This window comes from Chlorocebus sabaeus, chromosome 20 (genome assembly GCF_047675955.1).
Source record: "Chlorocebus sabaeus isolate Y175 chromosome 20, mChlSab1.0.hap1, whole genome shotgun sequence".
NCBI lineage: Eukaryota > Metazoa > Chordata > Mammalia > Primates > Cercopithecidae > Chlorocebus > Chlorocebus sabaeus.
Window position 1 is genome coordinate 22,950,221 of NC_132923.1, and position 24,547 is coordinate 22,974,767.

Sequence of the window (24,547 nt, forward strand, 5' to 3'; positions counted from 1 at the left end):
GGTCAGGCTGGTCTTGAACTCCCAACCTCAGGTGATTTGCCCGCCTCGGCCTCCCAAAGTGCTGGGATTACAGGTGTGAGCCACCACACCTGGCAGCAAATGTCTTCTACGTAAGATTCTTCTTTAATTAACAACCAGAGAAGAGGGAAAAACTATCTTATGCAGATCTAGAAACAACTTGGTCTGCAATGCCCTATATGAAGTCACAGTGTTTCAGAGTGAGATCATCTGTGATGGAATACTACTGATGTGAATTCTAGTCCTTCAAACAGTAAGAAATGTTGAGAGCCACGCTTTTCAGCCTCTAGTTACCTCTCCAGATAGCTAAGACGGGGGTAAAAATCCTGGACCTATTGTTTCCTGGAAGAAGTTAAAGATTCTATTTGATCCTTGCTTTCTCAAGACTCTTATTAAGATGAAAAGTGTATTTATTAATTCATTTACCCTCAGATGTTGACTATGTGAATAAGAAATGAATTTTCTTATTGACCAAGGTCAAGAAGGCAAAGTAGCATAACTGTAATGCGGTTTAGCACACTGAAGAGAAGAAATGAAATCATCAGGGCGTTAGAAAAGCAAAATGACAAGCACTTGCCTTTTTGAGGTATCAGTTATGACAAATCCTGCTTTTTAGATGTAGGAGGTTCCTGCATTCCCTTTAAATCAATTATTAATATCTTTTGAAGTTTCTAGTCTAGAGCCTGAACCTAAGGTTACAGACAGAAACCAACTCACATGAATTCTGCCATCTTTGATGGCAGGACCATCTTCAGCAAGACGAAGGATGAACAGCCCCATGTTGTACTCCTTCCCCCCTCGGAGGCTGAATCCAAAGCCCCGGGGGCCTCTCTCCAGCTCTACTGGGTAACAACCAAGGCTCTAGAGAGAAAGAAGTATAAGAAAAGCAAGTTCTCACGGACTGTTTATTTACATTTTGAAGAAAGATTACTTCTATAGCTAGGGGAAATGATTTATACTCTCAATGTGCATTTCTATATTGTAAAGAAGGAATGTAGGTTTTCGCTAAAGGGCTCCTTAATTTTTATAAATGTGGCCTAAACTAATCTGAAGGTTACATGTCCTTTCTAGTTGGTCAATGTGCAATGGAACAGAGAACAGAATTTTGGAAAGTGCTTCCTTTAAGTAGCATTTGACTAATTTTCCTGAAAAACAAACAACAAACAAAAAACCCTAATTTGATTATATAAAATACTATTTACTTCTAAGTACTTAACCAAGGGTTCAAAGTTCTCCTGCTATAGGGGAAACTTTTCTTTCACACCTGACAGTCTCCCGGGGATGCCAGCAGAATGCCAAACACATGGCAGGTCTTCGAGAATTATTAGTTTTGCAAACAAATTTATCTGAACTGATTTGTAATGAAAATTCACCAATGCCAGTGGTATGGCAACTCAAAATATCACTCCCCGTCTGGGGGAATGTTTGTTTACCTGATTGTGCCGACTGCCTACAACTGAAATGACTGCGGTGTCAGGCTGTGCAAGGTGCTTGTGGTCTGACCAAGAATGTCTGTAAGAAGTGGAGACATCTTTTCCAATTTCACCTTCTAGGGCACTTCTACAAGAGAGAGAAATCAAGTCACTCTCTGAACTGAGAAAATGAAAAGCAGTCTAAAGGCAGATTAATTTCTTTTCTTTTAAAAGCTCAACCTTGCCATTTTTCCCTCTGACAAACCACTGTGAAGACAGACTATATATAAAATCAGAGGGCTGCTAGGAGAAACCTGGCCATTAATTCCAACATATCTTGAAGTCTGTCAATATCCCCAATTTTTTTAAGGACATCTCAGAGCAGTTTATATCAAAGGAAACTGCAACCAAATAACTACACCAGAGGGCAGTTAAGCTGACCCTGTCTCAGTGAAAAATGGCTCTCCTGCAGCACCAATGCCCATGAAGATGCTGGATTTCTGGAAATCTAGTTTTTGTTTCATGGCTAATATTTTCAATGAAAGAGGACAGAAATACACACAAAAACCTGCTCTGCTCAGGTGGCCTGATACGATAGCAATCCATATGGGTCTGCAGTTTCCCTATGAAAACTAGGAGGACCAAGAGTAGCAGAGCCAGATGCTACTGTCATTTCTTTCTAATCCTCACATGTCAGGCAAGATTGGATAATTATGCTGTGCCTAGGATGGAGGCTGGAAGAGGGACGAAGGTACTGAATGGGTGGGTGGAAGCAATGGGGACGGTATTTGAGGAACAGGCAAGAGTTGTCATTTTGACCTCAACAGCTGGCATCTGCATTACTGTATGGGGGTGGATGATGGGGGAGTGGGGTTATGAATAGCAGAGCAATAAGGACAGAATAAGGAAAACAAAAACAAAAAACCTGAGAATAGCCCCACCTGTCCCCAGGTATGTGGTTGGCCTGTGACTGTCCCATGGGCCTGTGCTGCAGGGCTGGGCTTTGCCTGGCTGAGTTTGTTCCTGATGGTGGACCATGATGCTCTGTTCAAATGAGAAGACAAAAGAAATAAGAATTTGTACATAAAAATGTGAAGACCAAGTGGATCTGTGAAAGTGAGACAATAACAGATGGTTACTGCTGTACTGACTTTAGTGGCTTTAGCATGAGCAGCACTATTGTCAGCTGTCTGGAACTGGCACATTAACATCTTTTTTCCCTGTGGCTTTTGATTAAAGTTTATGTGTCAGGAGAACAGGAATCATATCATGTCCCCATTTTCACCTTTGTTTTAGTCATCCATAGAACATAAAATTCAGAAATGAATATAATATTTATCCAGAAGACAGAGCTCCAGGAACTACACTGTTTCCTATTCTATGAGTTTCCAGAGCACACACCTGATAAGTGGTAACCCATTCTAGATAACAAAGTCGGGTCTCAGGAATGCTGGAACACGGAGGCCAGTCTGCAAACCAAACTCACACCTTTGAACCTGCATCCTCAATATAGGAGCAGTTATTTTGCCTGACACCGAGAACCAAAGACAAACTTATAGAATCCTGAGTGCTAACAAATGTTTATAAATACTCTACTGCTTCTATTTTCTCAGAACACCAATATAGGTGAAAAACATTACATTTGTTTCCGTATCATTCCTAACAGCTCTGGATTCCCTGCTGTTCCTTGAAGGTAGCTTTCACAGCTAAGCATAGTGACTGCCTGCACCTAGAACTAGATGGCAAGGAGGGGACAATTAAACGAGATGCCTAAGGCTGGCAGACTCATATTTTTGAAGTTGAAACTTTTGCACATTTTATTATGTTTAAATATAAAAGCATAGGATATTTAAAGTATCAGAGAGAGCAAGCACAGCTTAATGATTAAGAGCATGAACTCTGAGCAAGATGGACAGAGTTTAAGCCTGACCGCATCATTTACTAGCTGTGTGTTCTTGAGCAAATCTGTTATGTTCTCTGTGCTTTGAATCATCTTGTCTATGAAAGCGGAAATGCAGTTATCTCATTGGGTTATAGTATCAAAGGAGCTTATAAATGCACATGCTTAGAATAGTGCCTGGCATGTAACAGTCACAATATAACAGTTTCTGTTATAACTATCATCATTTTCATCATCATCAAAATAATCTCTCTCACTTGGTATTGCATGTCTCCTTAAGCATATATTCTGAAATCTTTACCTTGCTTTACAAAAATGTTAAATGTAGAGGATATTTTAAGTTAGAAAACCATGTGGAAGCTGATATAACCTGAATCTTAGAATACAATAGAGAAAATCTCACATTAAAGATAAAAGATACAAATATTAAGAAGCAGTTTCCATTGAGAAAGCTGAAACTTCAGGCTTCACTACAATACATGCATCACTATTTTATGGCTTGGATTAAGTTGCTACTTTCCAAAGTTCTGTGAGACTAAAAACACAGATAAATTGCTTATTTTTATTGAAAAACTTCTTGTAGCTAGAGAGTACTCTAAAAACACAGGCCAGAGAGTAGAAAGTGGCAGGAGGAAGAAATGGTATATGGCCAAGCCAGGTGGCCCCTGAGGATTTCTACGCCCTCTGGCTGCTAGGCTTAGGTGTGAACATGGATTTAACAACGTGTACCAGACCTGGAGATGCAGAACCAACCTCTGGACCAGAACTTATCCAGAGGGTTGTGTTTCCTCTTTAAAGTCAAGTATTCCAGGAAGGGAGGGTGGGGGTGGGGTGGGCTATGAACTTTTTTTTTTGGGAGACCTAGACATTGGTTGCTCTTTTATATTGCTATCATGAATTTTATTTTTCCTAAGTAACTTTAACAAGTTGCTTATACTGACCTCCTAACTGCTCTCTTTCCCACTGAAGACTCCAGTTTTAACACACAAGTTGAAATATGCCACTGTCTTGTGTAAAAAAACTATGGCGGGCTGGGTGTGGTGGCTCACACCTGTAATCCCAGCACTTCGGGAGGCCAAGGCAGGCAGATCACCTGAGGTCAGGAGTTTGAGACCAGCCTGGCCAACATGGTGAAACTCTGTCTCTACTAAAAATACAAAAATTAGCTGGATGTGGTGGCATGCGCCTGTAGTCCCAGCTACTTGGGAGGCTGAGGCAGGAGAATCGTTTGAACCCAGGAGGTGGAGGTTGCAGTGAGCCGAGATCATGCCACTGCACTCCAGCCTAGGTGACACAGCAAGATTCTATCTCAAACAAAAACAAAAACAACCTATGGTGACGTTTTCTTGCTCATAAGATACTATCCAACCTTGTCACCTGGGCACTCCTGCCTTTCCATTTCACCTCGTGTTGAAAATTTCACCTCCTCTGTGAAATCCTACCTGGCTCCTTAAGCACACTGTGATCACAATGTTCTCACAGCATTTCCCACATTGTGTCAGAGCTGACAGAACACCTGTCTCTCCTACCATACTCTGAACTCCTTGATTGCAAGAATCACACCTCAGTTATCTCAGTATTCCTGTACTTACTAGAAATTTCCAGAAGTTCTTCCACATTTGCTTCCTGGGTATGTCAATTTCAAGGTACCTGTCTCTAAACTTTACTGCCCAGTATAGAGTTGGATTCTTTTCGGTCACTGTAAATTCATGGTTAATATTGAGGGAATGGAGAATGATGGGGAAAATTCCATCTGCCAACAAGATGACTGGGAGATACTTGTACCTTTGCATGTGGCCAAGAGAGATAATTTATCAGCATTACTAGCTTGGCTATTGTAATGAGTGTATAACATCAGAGCAGGACACTAGAAGTAATCTGATCAATTTCAAGTTTTCCTCTACCTTCCACTCTAGATGAGACATTTCAGTTTTAGACAAAATGTACCACAAATTGGTACATTTACTTTTAAAGTTACATGTTTTTTGTTGTCTTCATCAAATTTAAGTAAAACTTCCTATCACTGGGATTCTTTTCATTTTTAGTCCTTCAACCCGTGCTACATGCTACGTGGCTTCTCCATTTTTTTCTGTTATAAGCTATTTTACTTCACAAAGTCAAATATTTATTCCATCATGTCAAACAGGCCTATCTTCTCTCTGAATTTTATTTGAAAATTCTTAAAAAAGTAAAGCAATGGGTTAAGTATATCTCTCCCTTGATGAGAATTAAACTTTTGCTGGGCTTTCTGTCTGTAAGTATAGGTATGCCTTATTTTAGTGCACTTCGCTGTATTGCATTTTTTATAAATTGAAAGTTTGTGGCAACCCTGTATTGGGCGAGTCTATTGGAGCCATTTTTTCCAACAGCATGTGCTCACTTTCATGTCTCTGTGTCACATTTCAGTAATTCTTCCAATATTTCCAACTTTTTCATTATTATTATATCTGTTATGGTGATCTGTGGTCAGTGATCTTTGATATTTATATTCTTGTACCCACTGGAAATTCCCAGGTCTTCCACCTTCGCTTAATGGGTATGTCAATTTCAAGTTACTTGTCTCTAATTGTTTTTGGGTGCCATGAACCACACCCATATAAAATGGCAAACATAATCGATATATATGTGTGTGCTGACTGCTCCATCAACTAGCCTTTCCCCATCTTTCTCCCTCTCCTCAGGCCTCTCTATTCCCTGAGACACACAATATTGAAATCATGCCAATTAATAACCCTACAATGACCTCTATGTATTCAGGTGAAAGAAAGAGTTGCACATCTCTCATTTTACATCAAAAGCTAGACATGATTAAGCTTAGTGAGGAAGGCATGTTGAGACCCGAGACAGACTGAAAGCTAGGCCTCTTGTACCAGTTAGCCAAGTTGTGAATGCAAAAGAAAAGTTCTTGAAGGAAACTGTAAATATTACGCCAGTGCACAAATGAATGATAAGAAAATGAAACAGCCTTATTGCTGGATATGGAGAAAGTTTTAGTGGTCTGGATAGAAGATCAAACCAGTCACAATATTTCCATAAGTAAAAACCTAATCCAGAGCAAGGCCCTAACTCTCTTCCATTCTGAGAGCTGAGGAAGCTGCAGAAGAAAAGTGTGAAGCTAGAAGAGGCTGGTTCATTAGGTTTAAGGAAAGAAGTCATCTCCATAACATAAAACTGTAAGGTGAAGCAGCAAGTGCTGATATAGAAGCTGCAGCAACTTTTCCAGAAGATTCAGCTAATATCTTTGGTGAAGGTGGCTACAGTAAACAACAGATTTTCAAGGTAGACAAAACAGCCTCTTATTAGAAAAAGATGCCATCTAGGACTTTCACAGCTAGAAAGGAGAAGTCAATGCCTAGCTTCAAAGCTTCAAAGGACGGGCTAACTCTCGTTAGGGGCTAATGCAGCTGGTGAATTCATGTGCTCTAATTACACTCCAAAAACCTTAGGGCCCTTAAGAATTTTGCTAAATCTACTCTGCCTATGCTCTAAAAATGGAACAATAAAGCCTGGATGATAGCACATCTGTTTACAACACGATTTACTGAATAATTTAATCCCACTGTTGAGACCTACTGCTCAGAAAAAAAGATTCCTTTCAAAATATTACTGCTTACTGACAATGCACCTAGTCACTCAAGAGATCTGATGGAGAAATACAAGGAGATAAATGTTATTTTCATGCCTTCCAATACAACATTCATTCTGTAGCCCATGGATCGAAGAGTAATTTTGACTTTCAAGTCTTAGTATTTAAGAAATACATTTGGTAAGCCACAGATCATGATTTTTCTATGGGTCTGGGCAAAGCAACTTGAAAACCCAGAAAGGATTCACTGTTCTAGATTATATTAAGAACATTCGTGATTCATGGGGTAGAGGTAAAAAATATCAACATTAACAGGAATTTGGAATAACTTAATTCTAGTTCCCATGGATGACTTTGACAGGTTCAAGACTTCAGTGGAGGAAGTAACTGCAGATGTGGTAGAAATAGCAAGAGAACAGAATTAGAAGTAGAGCCTGATGATGGGACTGAATTGCTGTAATCTCATGACAAAACTTGAACAGGTGAGGATTTTCTTCCTACGGATAAGCAAAGAAATAGTTTCTTGAGATGAAATCTACTCCTGGTGAAGATGCTGTGAACATTATTGAAATGACCACAAAGGATTTAGAATAGTACATAACCTTAGTTGATAAAGTAGTAGCAAAGTTTGAGAGGATGAAGTCCAATTTTGAAAGAAGTTTTACTGTGGGTAAAATGCTATCAAACAGCATCACATGCTACAGAGAGATCTTTAGTGAAAGAAAGAGTCAATCAATGTAGCAGACTTTATTGTTGTCTTATTTTAAGAAATTGCTACAGCCACCTCAACCTTCAGCAACCACCACCCAAATCAGTCAGCAACCATCAACATCGAGGCAAGACCCTCCACCAGCATAAAGATTCAGACTTACTAAAGGCCCAGATGATCATTAGCATTTCTTAGCAATAAAGTATATTTTCATTAAGGTATGTATGTTGTTTTTTAAGATATACTGCTATTGCACACTTAAGAGACTATAGAATAGTGTAAATATAACTTCTATATGCACTAGAAAACAAAAAAGTTCATGTGATTCACTTTATTGCAGTATTCACTACCTAATGGCAGTGGCCCTATAACTGAACCTGCAGTATCTCCAAGGTATGCCTATCATAATACACTTAAGAGAAAGTGTATATTCAAAAGATAAAAACAAAATCCACAATTAAACTACAGCAATAAACATTATAATCTATTGAGAACCACCTTACCAAGAGTAAATAAGAACCCTATGAGACAACATTCTAAAACTCTTATTAAAGGACATAAAAGATAATCTGAGTAATTGGAAAGACAGTCCATGATCTTTGGTGGGATGACTTAATATGTACAGATATTCTCCCCCCACCAAAAAAATATATATACATACACACATGTATATTTATATACACATAGACACAATATATCCCCAAAAAACTGCACTTTGACTTTTTTGGAGGAGCTTAATAATTTGCTCTAAAATTTTATATAGAAAAGTTCCATGAATATATAGTCAATTTCGAGAAACAGAGAGACAGGTTTGCCCTAATAGGCAGATATATTAGGATATATCACAGATAAAAAAAAATTAAAAATACGCACACATATATCATCAGCCCAAGAACAAATAAACTAATAGAACAGAATAGAGAATTTGGAGACTCATGTTTAAAGGGGAAGTTGATATTTAGGAGAGATGACATCACAAATAAATAAGGCAAAGAAGTGCTGTCTAATAGCTGGTGTTGGGAAAACTGGCTCATGTTAAGAATAAAAATAAAACTACATCCCTCCTAAAACTACATACAAAGGTAGGCTCCAGATGGATTAAAGACCTAGGTACAAAAATCAAAATTACAAATCTGGTATTAGATCATATAAAAGAAAGATCTCTGTGATGTGGGGAAAAATGACTTATCTTAAATAAAACCTCAATAGTTTAAGCTGTAGGTAAAAAGTGACAAATTTGATTACATCTAAATTAAGAATTTCTGTATAATAAAGGGTACCACGGTCAAAGAACATACAGATAGCAGAAAAAGATATTTATAGTCACAACAAAGCTGTACTACTGAAGTCCATATAATTCATGAGCAACCACTAAATATCAACAAGAAGAAATCCCACAAGAAAAGAACTCAAGCATATGAAGAGATGCTGAAATTCATGGGCAATCAGAGAAATACAAATTAAATAATGAGACAATACCTTCATGCTTTTGGCTAGCAAATTCAAAAGCTGATAATAACAAGTACTGGTGGGGAAGTAAAGGCATAAAAATCCTCAATGTTTTGCTGATGGGAATAGATGGATGCAACAATCTGACAGTATCAAATCAAGCGCATGTATACCTTCTGATCAAGTAATTTCACTCCCAGAAATTCTCACACTGTTTTTTATTTTTTAAGAGATAAGGTCTTGCTATGTTATCTAGGCTGGCCTAAACTTCTGGGCTCAAGTGATCCTCCTGTGTAGCTGGGACTACAAGCATGTGCCATCAATGCCTGGCTTCTCACACTGTTTTGTAACATAGATATGTGAAGATGTGTATTATAGAATTGTTTGTAAGACTGTAGTGTTGTAGGCAATGTGACTGTCTATAGGGAAGTGGACAGGTTATTTGTTGTAAATATTCATGGAAAACTATCAAGCAGTTAAAAGCAATCAATTATGTTCACCCAGCAATGCAGATAAATCTTAAAAGCATATGATGCTATGATACCAAAGCACAAGCACCGCCCTGCAAATAGATGAATTAGACTTCTTCAGCATTAAAACTTTTGTCCATCAAAGGATAGTATCAAGAAAGTAAAAACACGAATGGAGACTGGGAGAAAAATACTTGCAAACCATGTATCTGATAAAGGTCTAGTATTCAGAAAACAATTCAACAATAAAAAAGACAAATAACTGAGTTATAAATGGCAAAGGATTTAAATAGACATTTATGTAAAGAAGATTTACAAATAGTCAATAAGCACATGAAAAGATGTTCAACATCATTACTCATCAGCAAAATGCCAGTCAAAACCACAATGAAATACCATTTCACACCCACTAGGATGGCTAGAAAACAAACCCCCGAAACAGAAAATAAGTGTTGGCAAGGTTATGGGGAAATGGAAGCCTCATATATTGCTGGTGGGAATATAAAAGGGTGCAGCTGTTGTGGAAAACCGTTTTGAAGTTCTTCAAAAAGCTAAACATAGTTACCATGTGACCCAACAATTCCACTCCTAGGTATACAACCAAGAAAAGTGAAATCATACGTCAACACAAAAACCTATAAAACAACGTTTGTAGGCCGGGCGCGGTGGCTCAAGCCTGTAATCCCAGCACTTTGGGAGGCCGAGACAGGCGGATCACGAGGTCAGGAGATCGAGACCATCCTGGCTAACACGGTGAAACCCCGTCTCTACTAAAAAAAAATACAAAAAACTAGCCGGGCGAGGTGGCGGGCGTCTGTAGTCCCAGCTACTCGGGAGGCTAAGGCAGGAGAATGGCGTGAACCCGGGAGGCGGAGCTTGCTGTAAGCCGAGATCCGGCCACTGCACTCCAGCCTGGGCGACAGAGCGAGACTCCGTCTCAAAAAAAAGAATTAAAAAAAAAAAAAAAAAAAACCAAACAAACAACGTTTGTAGTGGCATTATTCACAGTAGTAGAAACAACTCAAATGTCTATCAAATGATTAATAGGTAAGCAAAATATATGTATGCATAATGAAATACTATTCATTAGTCATAAAAAGGAATGAAGTACTGATACATGCTATAACTAGGATGCACCTTGAAAACATTTTGCCAAGTGAAAGAAGCTAGACACAAAAGGCCACATACTGTACGATTCTATTTATATGAAATACCCAGCAAATCCACAGAGACAGAAAGTGGATTAGTGGTTGCCTAGGGATGGGGGTTTCAAGAGAATGGGAAGTGATTTCTAATGGGTATGAAGTTTCTTTTGGGGGCATTAAAATGTGGAACTAGTGGTAATGATTGCAAAATCCTGTGAATATACTAAAAACCACTGAATTGCATATATATATATATATATATTTTTTTTTTTTTTTTTTTTTTTTTGAGATGGAGTTTCGCTCTTGTTGCCCAGGCTGGAGTGCAATGGCTCGATCTCAGCTCACTGCAACCTCTGCCTCCTCGGTTCAAGTGATTCTCTTGCCTCAGCCACCTGAGTAGCTGGGACTACAGGCACATGCCATCATGCCCAGCTAATTTTGTATTTTTAGTAGAGGTGGGGTTTCTCCATGTTGGTCAGGTTGGTCTCGAACTCCCGACCTCAGGTGATCTGCCCGCCTTGGCCTCCCAAAGTGCTGGGATTACAGGCATGAGCCACTGTGCCAGGCTGAGCTGTATATTTTAGAATAATGACTTTTATAGTATATGAATTCTATCCCAATTAAAAAGAAAAAAAAAGACACAACAACTAAATGCCACGAGGAATCCTGGATTGGATCCTGTTCAGTAAAATGGCATTAAAAGAAAACAACAACAACAACATGGTTCTGAGAAAAACCCAGTGTAAAATCTATAACATTTACATAACTCAAAAATAAATGCCAACACACAACAAAAAATGTATTTTAAAAGATGTACAAATAAAATGCAGTACATAAAACATACTAGAATGTTTGCCAATGGGAACAGTGAGAGAAATGAGAATGGAAAATGGAGACAAATGGGAATAAACAGATAAATAAATTGAAAACAAAACAAAAGTATTGCAACACTACCAGAATCATTCCAATAGGAGTGCTTGGTAGCCTTTGGTAAGTCATGTTCACTCTTAAAATTAACAAGACCTGACAAAAAATTAGAAATTAATTTTGAAAAATTATATATATATATATTTTTTACAGTAAGCAGGAACTATCAGACATAGTAAATTTATGTTCCATATTTTAAAACAAGATACCATGGCGGAGGAAGAGGCGGTAGTGTTGTGGGGAATGCCATATGATAGAGAACAGTCTCAAGTCCTGGCTACAGTTTGGAAGTCTTTTATGAAATATGACACTTGCCTTACAATTTCCTTTGCAACATAGGCACAAATATTAAACAGCATCTAGCAAAGGGGGATAAAAAGGATGGACGGACCAAGAGTTGTTCTTTTTCTAGGCAACTGTCTTTACCTGTTAACGGGAAATGGCTGACGGAGAGAAGGGGAGAAGTACCAGATGGGAAGCTCTGCTGCCCTGAGGTATTGATCTGAATGTGTGGTTTCTGAAAATAGCTTTAGAGTTATAAATATTCATTTGACTCTTTAGTGCAGTTGATAGATTTTATACTGAATTTTATGAGAAACCTGGAAGGCTTACAAACTCCATGAATGAAATCTTTATAGACAGAAGGAAGATTTTCTGGTTTTTCCTAAGAAAAATAAGAGATTCTGAATGTTTTCATAGTTTAAAAAAACCTAGAGTATAATAAAATAATGTGTGATCACTGCAATGTGATTTAACATATAAAATGTGACTGTATTTTAAGAGGCTGTGGCTGCATATGAAATATACTTTAAGTATATATCTGCTAGGGAGCTTCCCTCCACCCTTCTCTCTTTTCTCTGAACACGAACTGACGTTATACAGGAAATCTCAAGTGTCAGTCCACAAGTGTTTGGGCCAGAATGTGAAAGTGAACTTTCATTCTAAGAAAAATTATGAACAATCTTGGATAATCTCTCAGAGAAAACACCATCAACAGTAAACAGTAATTTTTGGGGAAAAGTTACTGGAGAAAGAAGTAGTTTTTTTTCTAACAATCTATCCCAAGGCTACCCAAAGTGTGGTTCACAGACGAGATACATAGATATTGAGAGTAAGCATTTAGAACATTTTTTAACCACAGGCAATTCATCTAACTGCTCTGTGACTCAGTCTCCTCATCTATGAGAGGAAAACCATAGTGCCTGCCTAGGATTATTGTATTAGTTAATACACATAAAGCAGTTAGGACAATGTCTGTCACATAGTACACCCTTATTAAATACTATTATTATTTCCTTGGGAAGTGAGATTTAAACAGAGACCTGAATGAGGGAGCCAGTCATGTAGGTAAAATAATGATATTAGATGAGCACCCTAGAGTATTTATGTAGTTTCTGTATATTTTCACCTTTAACCCCTGATGATGATCCTGAAATAGATATTACTACTCCAATTCTACAGTTAAAAAAGTGAAGATTAGAAATATTAGGTAGCTTTTTTGTCATATAACTAGCTAATAGATATCTGTGACCTTTGTCAAAAGCCTTACTTCTTTTATTGGGTTTAAATCGCCTCTGCTTAGGTAATGGGATAGAAGGCCTCAGAACTAAAATCTCCTAACTTTTACTTTGTTCACTCATTTGTTTACTCCTCTTTCATTCAAAACGTATTTGCTGGCAAGGCACAGTGGCTCACCCCTGTAATACTAGCACTGTGGGAGGCTGAGGCAGGAAGATCGCTTGAGCCCAGGAGTTCGAGACCAGACTAGGCAACACAGTGCGACCCCATCTCAAAAAAAAAAAGAAATAAAAAATGATGCAGTCCTAGCTACTCAGCATATTGAGGTAAAAGGATCACTTGAGCCCAGGAGGTTGAAACTGCAGTGAGCCACGACTGTGCTACTGCACTCTAGCCTGGGCAACAGAGTGAGACCCTGTCTCAAAAAAAAAAAAAAAAAAAATGCTGAGCATCTAGTATCATAGTCAACCAATATGTTTTTTGTTTATAAAGAGCAGACCATTTAAACAGGGATATAGTTATATAAGAATGATGTCCAATGAAGTGCAGAGACAGGAGGTGCCATGGGAGTTGGGGTCGGGCAGAGGCCATGTACACAGAGGCCAGTGAGGCCCAGCTCAGAGAGGGTGTGGAGAGAATACCGAGAAGTACATTTAAAAGGCAGGCTGAGAGCAAAATCACAGAACACTTTCTGGGCAGAGAGTGGGGAAGCAGTGGAGCTTCTACAAGGGATTATTTTAAAAAAGAATCAGCAGAGTCTGAGAAGAGGGTAGGAACGGAATGGAGAAGGGAAAGAACAAAGGCAGGGATGTCACAGCATCTTGGAATCCTGCCCAGAATTCGACAGGACCTAAGGGAGCAGTAAAGTCAATTCAGGTCCACGCAGAAATACCCCCTACAGCATCTTGAACAGATTTATGTAATACCTTAGAAATAAATGGATGAGAGTGGTGTGGTAGGAACAGAAACAAAAGGTAGAACCGGGAAGTATAAAAGACTTGGAAACCAACTAGATCAGAGGGTCATGGGGGAAAATGGAACATGAATACACATTATAGTATGAGGAATTTTAACATCAAAGACTGACCCTTCATAATTCTGTTTTTGGCTTCTTGTTTTGCAAAATCAGGAAAAATGAGAGCATTACATAGTGGTTATGTTGTAATTCACAAAAAATATGAACTGGTTAAAGATGGTTCCTAATTAGAAATTCTTAATGATCAAAAGGCAGCTTTACAGCAAGGCAAGACATTAAACATGTTTGTAAGACTCCAGGGCTGCCAGTATGTGTTTTATGCCCCACTTACTAGCCATTCCCACACACTCTTTTACCCTGTTTACAAAGCGGCTGCCCAGAACAAAGCCCTGCCCCCAAGGAAAGGCACACGGTGGCATCGGCCTGACATAAAAGACTTGATATCAACAGTGACTTTCTTTGAACTGTTTAAAGGATTTTCTCTCACTCAAGCCAAGACTTAAGACATTATTTTAAGAAAATAAGATCTGAAAAGTATTACCAGTCTCTTTCACTTCTGGGTGCTTGCTTCTCTAGCACATAAATAAATGGTCCACACTCACTAGCTGGATTATTTTTCTTGAGCTGCTGATAATTTTATAATAAGTTGTCTTTTAAGTTCATTAAATGGAAAAGGCGAAGAATGAGACTCCAGCGTGCATACACAGTTCTATCCCTGCAGTGATTCTGGCAGTGCTGGAGGAGGCTACTGCCTCCCACAGGTTTTGCGCCTCTCAGATCAGCTTGGGGCAGGCGGGTCTACTGGCTCCTTACCTTCTTCAGCAATGACCGTTAGTGTGACGGTGATACCAGCATCTTTGATCAGCTGAACAATGTTATCATGAGACAGTTCAACAATGGACTGCCCATTCACTGCAGAGATATGATCTCCAACTTTCAGTTTTCCACAGCGGTCAGCTGGACTTCCTTCTATGACTCGACCAATTTTATGAGGAATAACTATGGGAAAAAAAACCAAAAAACAAAAAACCAGGTTTTCAATTATTTAAGATTTCTGCTAGTGTTAGATTTATAATCATCATCATTTAAAAATTCAACATAACATCAAAGAAAAATGTTTAAAAACATAACAGAAAAGTACCACACGTCATCACCCCATCCAAACGCAAGTATTTTCGTACTTCTCACTTTTGCCCACATACATACTCTTACACAGTTGTAATCATAGTATATAAACCTCTTTGCTATCTTCTACCTACCAGAAACCTTGTTCTAATTTTTACATTATCGTCCTAACTGTTCTAAGAGTTATTAATCTCGCTGATACCACCTGACTGATCAGATGTCTCATTGTTTATTGTTAATCATTTAAGCTGCATCAAGTTTTTAGCTATTTTAAAAACTGCTACGATAAGATAATCTTTGCTTCTGTTAAAGGAGCACTTGCTCCCATAAGGAACCTTGTAAATAAATGCAGGTCAAACTCAGGTTTAGCACTCAGTAGTTACTGGTCAGAAATTCAGGTACAGTGAAATGACTGACAATTAAAATGAATCATACTTAATTCCACAGGTAAATTAATTCCTCTTATTTATGCCTTTGGTTCTTTTTAAAATTTGAAAAGCTGAGTGGAATTAGAACATTAAATGTTAAGTGTTAAGACTACTTGACTCATGGATCAAATTCTAAACCAAATACACAAAGCTGAGTCTCATACAATTGCAAAGATGCTCTGTGCAGCTCTACTGTATCTCTAGCTTATAATGCTAAGGGCCTTCCTGGACTAACTATTAAGACATTCTGCTATAATTGTAGCTTGAAATGAGTTCTCATATATTCAGGAAATCTTGTCAAACAAAATATTTTCCACCATGCAACAGGCAGCATTTCTATTAGGAAACAAATGTTCCTTCTGTGTTCTCTGAGAATTTCCTAGCCTAGGTCAGTCAACTTTAAACTTATCAGATATGTGGGCTCCTGCTGACTGCTGACTGATTTGAATAGGGATACTTCATATTTTTGAATGGCACTGTGAATGATGTTTAATTTCCATAGTAAAACCCGCTCCTTACTAGTATGTCTGAATCATATCTAGGAGTATGTAAGGGACATTTTAATAGACCTTCTTTTGGACTAGAAAAGTTATTCTTGATGATAATTTATTTCCCTACAGACAGTGTCCTGGCTCTTCTAGGAATACACAGTGGGAGATTTTATCTTAAAATAGAGTAAGTCAGTGTTGGAAGGAAGTGCCTTTTAGCTCTGAATTATGTCAAGCACTTATTATTCTATTTTCCTTACAAACAATGTAATTAGAGAAATGCCAGTGCAGAAAGGGCCATGTCATATGCCAGGCATTATGAGTTGATTCACTAATTCTACAACAGGTGGCACACCAGAAACATATGGCAGGTCCTATGGTGGCCCTGTGGTGACCTTCTAAATCAGTATCTCAGTTATTCTCCTTTTTACAAAAGATTTACTTAAACATAGTGTTCTTTCTAGATCCCCTGAGAAGAAAATCATTCAGTTCCTTGGCTCACTAAAAGGAGTTTGTTCAGACTTGGGAAAGCATTAAATAGAATTAATCTCTGAAATCTTAGAGATTTTCTCAGCCTCTGAGCAATGTGGTAAAAAGAATTGGTGCATGGTGGTATACAACTTCCTAAAGGGCTGGTTATCTGGATCAGGGAAGGTAAAAGTAGTCAGATTGTTACTGTCTTAGTATTTATAGCAGTATCACTAGAACAGTTAAAAATAGCAAACAGACCCGTAGAAAGGTAACTTCTGAACATTTTCTAAACAGACTGGGAAACTGTTCAAGGTAACCCCTTAGAGTTCACATAGCTAGGGAAAAGCCTTCAGTCCTGCCTGATTTTTGTTGATACCCAAAGTCTACAGGCATTTGCCATAAAGCCAACTTACCCATCTTCATTCATCTTTGGCCTAAATCTGTCTCATAGCCTGGCTTGTCCAGATCCTGAGATCACTTTAGTGCTCTTAAAACATTTCTTTTCAGGAAAACAAAGAACAGTAATTGGAAATGTTCCCTTTTCAAAGAAATCCTTTGCAACCAGAACTGAAAACTATATGATAAGAAGGAGTAACACTAAAAGCTCTGAAGTACTGGTAAAGCAAAAACTAGCCATGTCTTTTTAATCTTAAATAGAGGCCTTTTCTAAATACTCCATTCATTCAGCACTTAGACAAATTCTGAAGATGCTGGACCTGGATCCCTGATCTTTGAAAAAGTCAACAGTAGAGAAACTCAGAATTCCATAACTGGTACCACAGATGCTACTAGGAACTCTTCTTGAGACATACGTCATCAGAAAATACCTGAGACAAGGTCCATAAAGAATGATCTGGCCAGGCACAGTGGCTCACGCCTATAATCCCAGCACTCTGGGAGGCCAAGGTGGGTGGATCACCTGAGGTCGGGAGTTCGAGACCAGCCTGGCCAACATGGCAAAACCCTGTCTCTACTAAAAATACAGAAAACATTAGCCAGGTGTGTTGGCACATGCCTGTAATCCCAGCTAATCGAGAGGCTAACGCACGAGAATCACTTGAACCTGGGAGGCAGAGGTTGCAGTGAACCGAGATCGCGCCACTCCACTCCAGCCTGGGAAACAGAGAAAGACTGTCTCAAAGCAAAAAAAAAAAAAAAAAAAAAAAAAAAAAAAAAGATCTATTCTGACAGACAGGTTTCCTGCCTTTCCACCTGTGCTAACTCCTTTCTGAAGCAAACCTTCTCTATCATACAGTTTGCAGCAAGTATTCAGTCTCTGTGAGTGAAAGCTCCTCATTTGAGCTTTCCCCTGAGAATGTTAGAAAATAAAATTCTAACAAGAATACTCTCAGGCCTCAACATTTTATGAGATTATTAACTAGCATTTCAGTGAAATGATTAATTCTGGTTTTACACTAGGACTGAAAATCTCAAGTACTTTACATAAAATTCATCAACAACCTGAGCCTAATTTACCATTCAGCCTGATAATTAATGAGCTGCAATTACTCATTTCCTGCCACACGTGAGCTGCTGCCTCAGTCTTACATTTTAATTGGGCTTTCTTTCCTATCTCATTACTAAGTATTGACGAATTTTTAAAAGTTTTTTAAAAGAAAAATTAAGAGATGGTTACAATTTTCTAAATAATAATGATGATGATAGCAACGGCAGCAGAAGCTACAACAAGCAACAGCAGCTAACATTTACTGAAGGCCTTGGCTAAGGGCTTCACATACGCTGTCTCCTTTAATCCTCACATTCGTGAGACAGGGAGTGTCTCTATCATCCTCATTTTACGGAAGAAACTGGAGCTCTTGGAGGGAAAATAAGTTGCCCAAGATCAGACAGCTATTAAAAGATATAAGCAGGACTTGAATCCAAGTTTGTTGGATTACAAAACCCAACCCTTAATGACACTATCTTATACAGAGATGAAGTAGCTCCATAGGTAAAACCATCAAAATAGTAAAAAATGATTGAAACAAGGAAATATAAAACTACTTAAAGATTTTTAAATTTTTAAAAATTTACCAATAAAATATATACAAATAAAAATACTTAATTAAATTTTAATACTTAATTACATTTAATACTTAATTAAATTTTAATATTATTAAAATTTAATATAACAAATTTTAAATATAAACAAATGTAAAAATATGCTCAAACATATTTAAGCAATGAAACTTATTTTACTGAATTTCTCTGTATAGCTTAGTTTTATGGTGAACATCAGATTCTCCCCAAATTTCTGTAGTGCTAGAAAGGGAATATCTTCAATACAGAAAATGGTTAGCATCTATCTACTAGAGTAATACTCTTTCACTGTTTTGGTTAATCTGAATGCCTGGGGTTATCATATGTTACGAGAATGACAATATCATTATCCTAAATGGTTATCTGTTTTTAGAAACACTGATTCCAATGACATAACATGAAAACCACCTAAAAGCTGCTTTCCTTTCATTTTTCTAACACAGGCCATATTATCATCCTCACAGCATCAGTGACAGTTCCAGTTCCAAGTGTTTCCATGGCAACTGCTTTGGGAAAATGGAAACTAGTATCAGTGAGCAGTGACCTAATACTATAGCGATAACTCATCCATGTCATGGACTCTTTTTCCCTTATACACTTCCATTAATTTTAGCAAGATTTTTGCAAATTGCTTTGGCTCACAACACTTTCCTAAAACTGTTTTCTTTTTTTTAAACTAAGGTTTTAGCAACCACTTGGTCTAAAAGGATCTCACTATTCAAAATATAATCAAACTGACTTGTAAAGGCAAGGGCACATTTTCATGTAGTCAGAGATTTTTATTATTTGACTTGGGGCTGGGTTCTTATATTCAACTGGATTTTATATTAAAAATTATTATTTTATAGAAACATCAAGACAAATATTTCATTTGCTGAATCGTAACAGCCCTGAATATATCAGATGTAATTCCTCCTTTGATCATGGAACTGATATAAATACATTCATCTTCTGGATTAGAATATTCTGTTAAATTCGGTTCAAGATATTTAGATTCATTTTCTAATTGTTGACAAAATTTTTACCTTTCAATGAAACATTTATAAAAAGTATGCCTCTTATTCACAAGGGTAATTTATAGCCGGACTACGGCAATTATTATTAAATAATAACATTAAATAAAGACATATTTGGGTCAAGATTTTTCTATTAATCTGCTTTGCTTGTTCTCAATTGCTTCTAGTCTTTAATTCTTTTCTATATACATGATTAATCCTAATTTTCAAAACCTATGCCCCCATTTTTTTATTTTTATTTTTTTATTATACTTTAAGTTCTAGGGTACATGTGCACAACATGTAGGTTTGTTACATACATATACATGTGCCATGTTGGTGTGCTACAGCCATTAACTCGTTATTTACATTAGATATATCTCCTAATGCTATCCCTCCCCCCTCCCCCCACCTCACAACAGGCCCCGGTGTGTCATGTTCCCCTTCCTGTGTCCAAGTGTTCTCATTGTTCAATTCCCATCTATGAGTGAGAACATGAGCCCCCATTTTTTTAAAAGTCAGCATTATACCTTTCATTAAATCCATATCTATTACATATTATCTTCAGTATAACCTTGATGCAAATGGAGCTACTGAGACTTAGTAAATATTTTATAGAATGTGAGATAATAGATAAACCTGAAGCCTAGAAGGTTTGGTTCAGATTACCTAATTTTGAAAATAAGGAAAGTATTCACCATTCTTAAAAAGATAAGTACCTAAGGCATTTTATACGTAGTTCCTAATTATTTCATAAACTCCAGTGGGAGCCTCAGAAAACTGGACTTGCAGGGAGAGACAATAAGATACAATATCCCTTACCTCCTGGAGGTGGTTTGTTTTTGGAGGTGAGGATGACAAAGCCAAATCCTTCATTTTCTTTTCGTTGCAAGACAACATCATAGGGCTCCTGGGGTGCAGGCCTGGCTGGGACCTCTGCCCGGTTCAGGCGGGGAGATCCATTCTGTGTTGAAATGAAGGCCTGAGAGCTGTCGTCCTCAGGTTGTTTTTCTATAATAAACATGATCAGTTTTGATATTTCTGGAACATCATAATTTCTGGTGACTAAAGTGTTTTTATGCTAAGCCCCTCACAGAAAAATTCAGTTTCTAATAACATAAAGAATAGAAAAGCAGCCCCACATGTGAGCTTCGGGTGTAATCCGAGTGCAGATTTAGGCAACAGCAGTCCATCCGACTTTCCAGATACTCAGAGTGGATTACTGAAAAATACATACAATCTCAAGTTGTCATTTTTCTTCCCCCCGCCCCGCCGAGATGGAGTCTTGCTCTGTCACCCAGGCTGGAGTGCAGTGGCGCGATCTCGGCTCACTGCAACCTCTGCCTCCGGGGTTCAAGCAATTCTCCTGCCTCAGCCTTCCGAGTAGGCGGGATTATAGGTGCCCACTATCATGTCCGGCTAAGTTTTGTATTTTTAGCAGAGATGGGTTTCACCATATTGTCCAGGCTCATCTTGAACTCCTGACCTTGTGATCTCATTTTAAAGGAAGCTTTTAAAAGCTTCTGTGAGATTTGATAGTAAAAACTTCTTCTTAAAACTGTTCTAGTTCCATCAAGGTTTATAACATGGACCAATAATTTTAACGAAACACATAATGAGGAATGACACAATGAACTTCCTTTTAAAATCAATTATAAATATAATTTAGTTCAGTGACTGATACTCATTGATGTCTGTCTTAGAGGTTAAAGCATCAGGGCAGAAATGTTGCCCCATTGTAACAGTTTGCTACCTGTATAGGATTTGTCTCATATGATGTGTTTTGCAATTGCAGTTTCCTGAATGATGATATAAGATGAGTTCATCATTAGCAGTTCTCAGCCTTCCACCTCCCCAACCCCCACCCCCCAACTTGCTGGGACACATAACAAGCTGTCCACATGAACAGCAAACACTTCTAGGCATAGACAGGGTCATATGAAATTCCTGATAAATGGCCAATTAACCTATACCTTTTTCTGCTCTTTTATCAGAACTTGAGAATGGCACAAAGTCCTAATTGATTTTTTAAAAAGGGCATTTTTTTTTTGCCATAATTTGGTACAAACCATTGTTAATAATAACCACAACACACTGCAGTCGTGTACATATTTATAAGGTCTCTTTTTGGCTGAAAATTCACATGGTTTTAATAATATGTTTTTTCCTTTTCTTTTTTTTCAAAATGCATGGTTAGAATGTATTAGCTAAAATGTCTCCAACAATACCACACTACTATGAAACTTCTTCATGATTCTTTCCAGGGAAGAGCCAATTTGTAGGTTGTATAACATCACAATTTTACTGTAAGTAGTTACATTTGGCCTCCAACACAACCAAATTGAGGCAGTACTGCCTTACAAAATCTGTATGCATCTCTAAAAGGCTGATATTTACCAAAGGAGGCAGGCCTTTACTTTGAATGTTGCAATAACAAATACAGTGCCTCATTTTTGAGAGTGAGGTAAATATTCATCCAATTAACAATTTATTAATGTCCACTTTGTACCAGACAGGCACTCTTCTAGGTGCTGAGGATACAGGAGATAACTAAACAAATAAAAAATCATAGCTTCATGAGGCTTATATTCTTGTGCTACAGAGTTGTATTTTTCTAATTTTAAAGTGGCAAGAATTCACTTATAAAACTTCCTAATTATTCATAAAGCTACTGATGAGAAACTATAAGAGATATTCATATCCTAATGTTATAGTTTAAACCCTGATCTCTGAATTAAACTGCAAGTTTTAATCCAGGCCCTACCTCTTACCAGTTATTTGTTTCTCAACCTTTCTCTGAGTAGTCATAGAACTAGACAATGACCTCATAGTGTTGTGAAGATTAAATAAAATAATTCATGCATCTATGACATAGTAAGCACTCAATAAATGTTAAATTATACTAAAACTTCCCAAGTAGAAACATCCCACTTTCCCTTAGTAGTTCAGATTTCATTGGGATCCAAAAATCTTTGTACATTCAGCTAGTGGGATATCTTGGTATGACTAAATAACTTTTTATTTGCTATTAAAAAAAAAAATTTAGGCCAGGCATGGTGGCTCACGCCTGTAATTCCAGCACTTTGGGAGGCTGAGACAGGTGGATCATTTGAGGTCAAGAGTTCAAGACCAGCCTAGCCAATGTGGTAAAACCCCATCTCTGCTAAAAATACAAAAATTAGCCATGTGGTGGTATGCTACTCAGGAGGCTGAGGCAGGAGAATTGCTTGAACCTGGGAGGTGGAGGCTGCAGTGAGCTGAGCTCATACCACTGCACTCTAGCCTGGGTGACAGAGTGAGACTCTGCCTCAACAAAACAAAACAAAACCGGATTTAAATCAATACTCCCACCTATAATACCACATTTGCGAAATGCATCAATATATGAAAATAATCTTAATATAGAAACCCAAAATGTATTTTTTTATAGTAGTATTATTTCTGAATCCTTTTGTCTTTGCATGGCCTTCCACAGTGAGGCCTGGATCACATCAAATGAGTTATCTCAGATACTACTGAATGTAATAAAATAACAAAACTACACAAGAGGTAGATTAGTGTCTTTGTTTCTTTTTTAACTTTCCAGAGCAGGAACAAGTTCACATACCTCCATAGAAGATCTTTCGTCTGACAGTTAGTAACACATGGCCATTTCGAGCTGCAGTCGTCATGAGGTCCAAGACTTGTTTGTGTGATTTCCCTTTAACAGGAATTCCATCAATGCACATTAGTTCATCAGCTGCACGGAGCCGACCATCTTTCTCAGCTGCTCCCAGGGGAATAATAGCCCCGATATATATCTGATAAGATAACAACGTATAGTTTGGTCCACCGTGTAAAGTTTAGCGGAAGAGTTAAGGAATTCCTAACTTAGCATTGTGCAAACCAACAGATTTTTGCAGTTCAACTATGAAAACAGTCATATTCTAGAAAGGTATTATCTGGGAAAGTGCCCATTCTCCAAAATGGCACTTCAAATAACCACACTGTATTATGTAATCCCTTATAGATCCTCAGGGCTGTGTACAAAGGAAATAGAAAACACAAAGTTGTTCAATAACTCAAAATGCACCACCATTATCCCCATCATTACAATGAAACAAAACACTAAACTCAGAAAATATAAATCTGCATAGTAGCTATTAAAAGTCTGTTCAATGTCATCAGGCAAGATTTTCTACATACTGTTCACAGCAACTGAGATCATTCTCAATGGTACTCCCATCACATAAGACTAACAGTACAAGTTCAATATACACAGCACAGAGACATTTCTTCTTTCTAAATCTCAATGGGAACAGAGTGGCCTGAAGCTCACTTGTATCTAAGTGAACAAATCTGGTTCACTTTGCTCACCAGCATTAGAATCCTATTAATTAGGCAATTCTGAATGTTTGGGCTAGTTTCAGAGCTGCTAAAATCTGACATTCAAGAGAAAAGAAAGGTTTCTTCTAAGTTGTTTGAGACAAATTCTTAAAATGTCTAAGTGAACATTATGAGTATCAACAAAATAGGAAGCAATAAAACAAAAATACAAATACCACCAAGAACAATTAAAGTATCTACTACTTGTTCTACAGAGGGCAACCTGCCTTAAGCTTTATGTGTCTCCAATGACTGTTGTAACTGTAACCAATATGACCAATTAGAACAAATTTATATTACATAAATCAAATGTTCTATTCAGAAATAAGAAGCCTGTAATTTTTAAAGATTATTGTTCTTCACCTAACTTCCAACCATAATATAGTCTTTTTTGATATTATATAAAGGAAAATGCAAATATGTTCTTAAAAATTCTATAGAACACATTACTTCTTTGTTATTCAAACCAAGAGAAAAACTTAGAAACAAAACCCACTACATTTGTTCTCTAAAACAAGTTTATGT

General features: G+C 37.6%; 1 protein-coding gene across 4 annotated transcripts in view; it reads right to left on the reverse strand.

Annotated features, from left to right (window-relative positions):
• Positions 1-24,547, reverse strand: part of MAGI3 (membrane associated guanylate kinase, WW and PDZ domain containing 3) — a 287,292-nt gene that overhangs the window by 11,765 nt on the left and 250,980 nt on the right. For all 4 annotated transcript variants that reach the window (XM_007977516.3, XM_007977515.3, XM_007977520.3 and 1 more), the window contains 6 exons: positions 23,265-23,457; positions 20,480-20,668; positions 14,924-15,109; positions 2,372-2,474; positions 1,452-1,578; positions 736-879 (listed from right to left, as the gene is read on the reverse strand). In XM_007977516.3, coding sequence (XP_007975707.3) covers positions 736-879; positions 1,452-1,578; positions 2,372-2,474; positions 14,924-15,109; positions 20,480-20,668; positions 23,265-23,457 — 942 coding nt within the window. The remainder of the gene's footprint in view (positions 1-735; positions 880-1,451; positions 1,579-2,371; positions 2,475-14,923; positions 15,110-20,479; positions 20,669-23,264; positions 23,458-24,547) is intronic.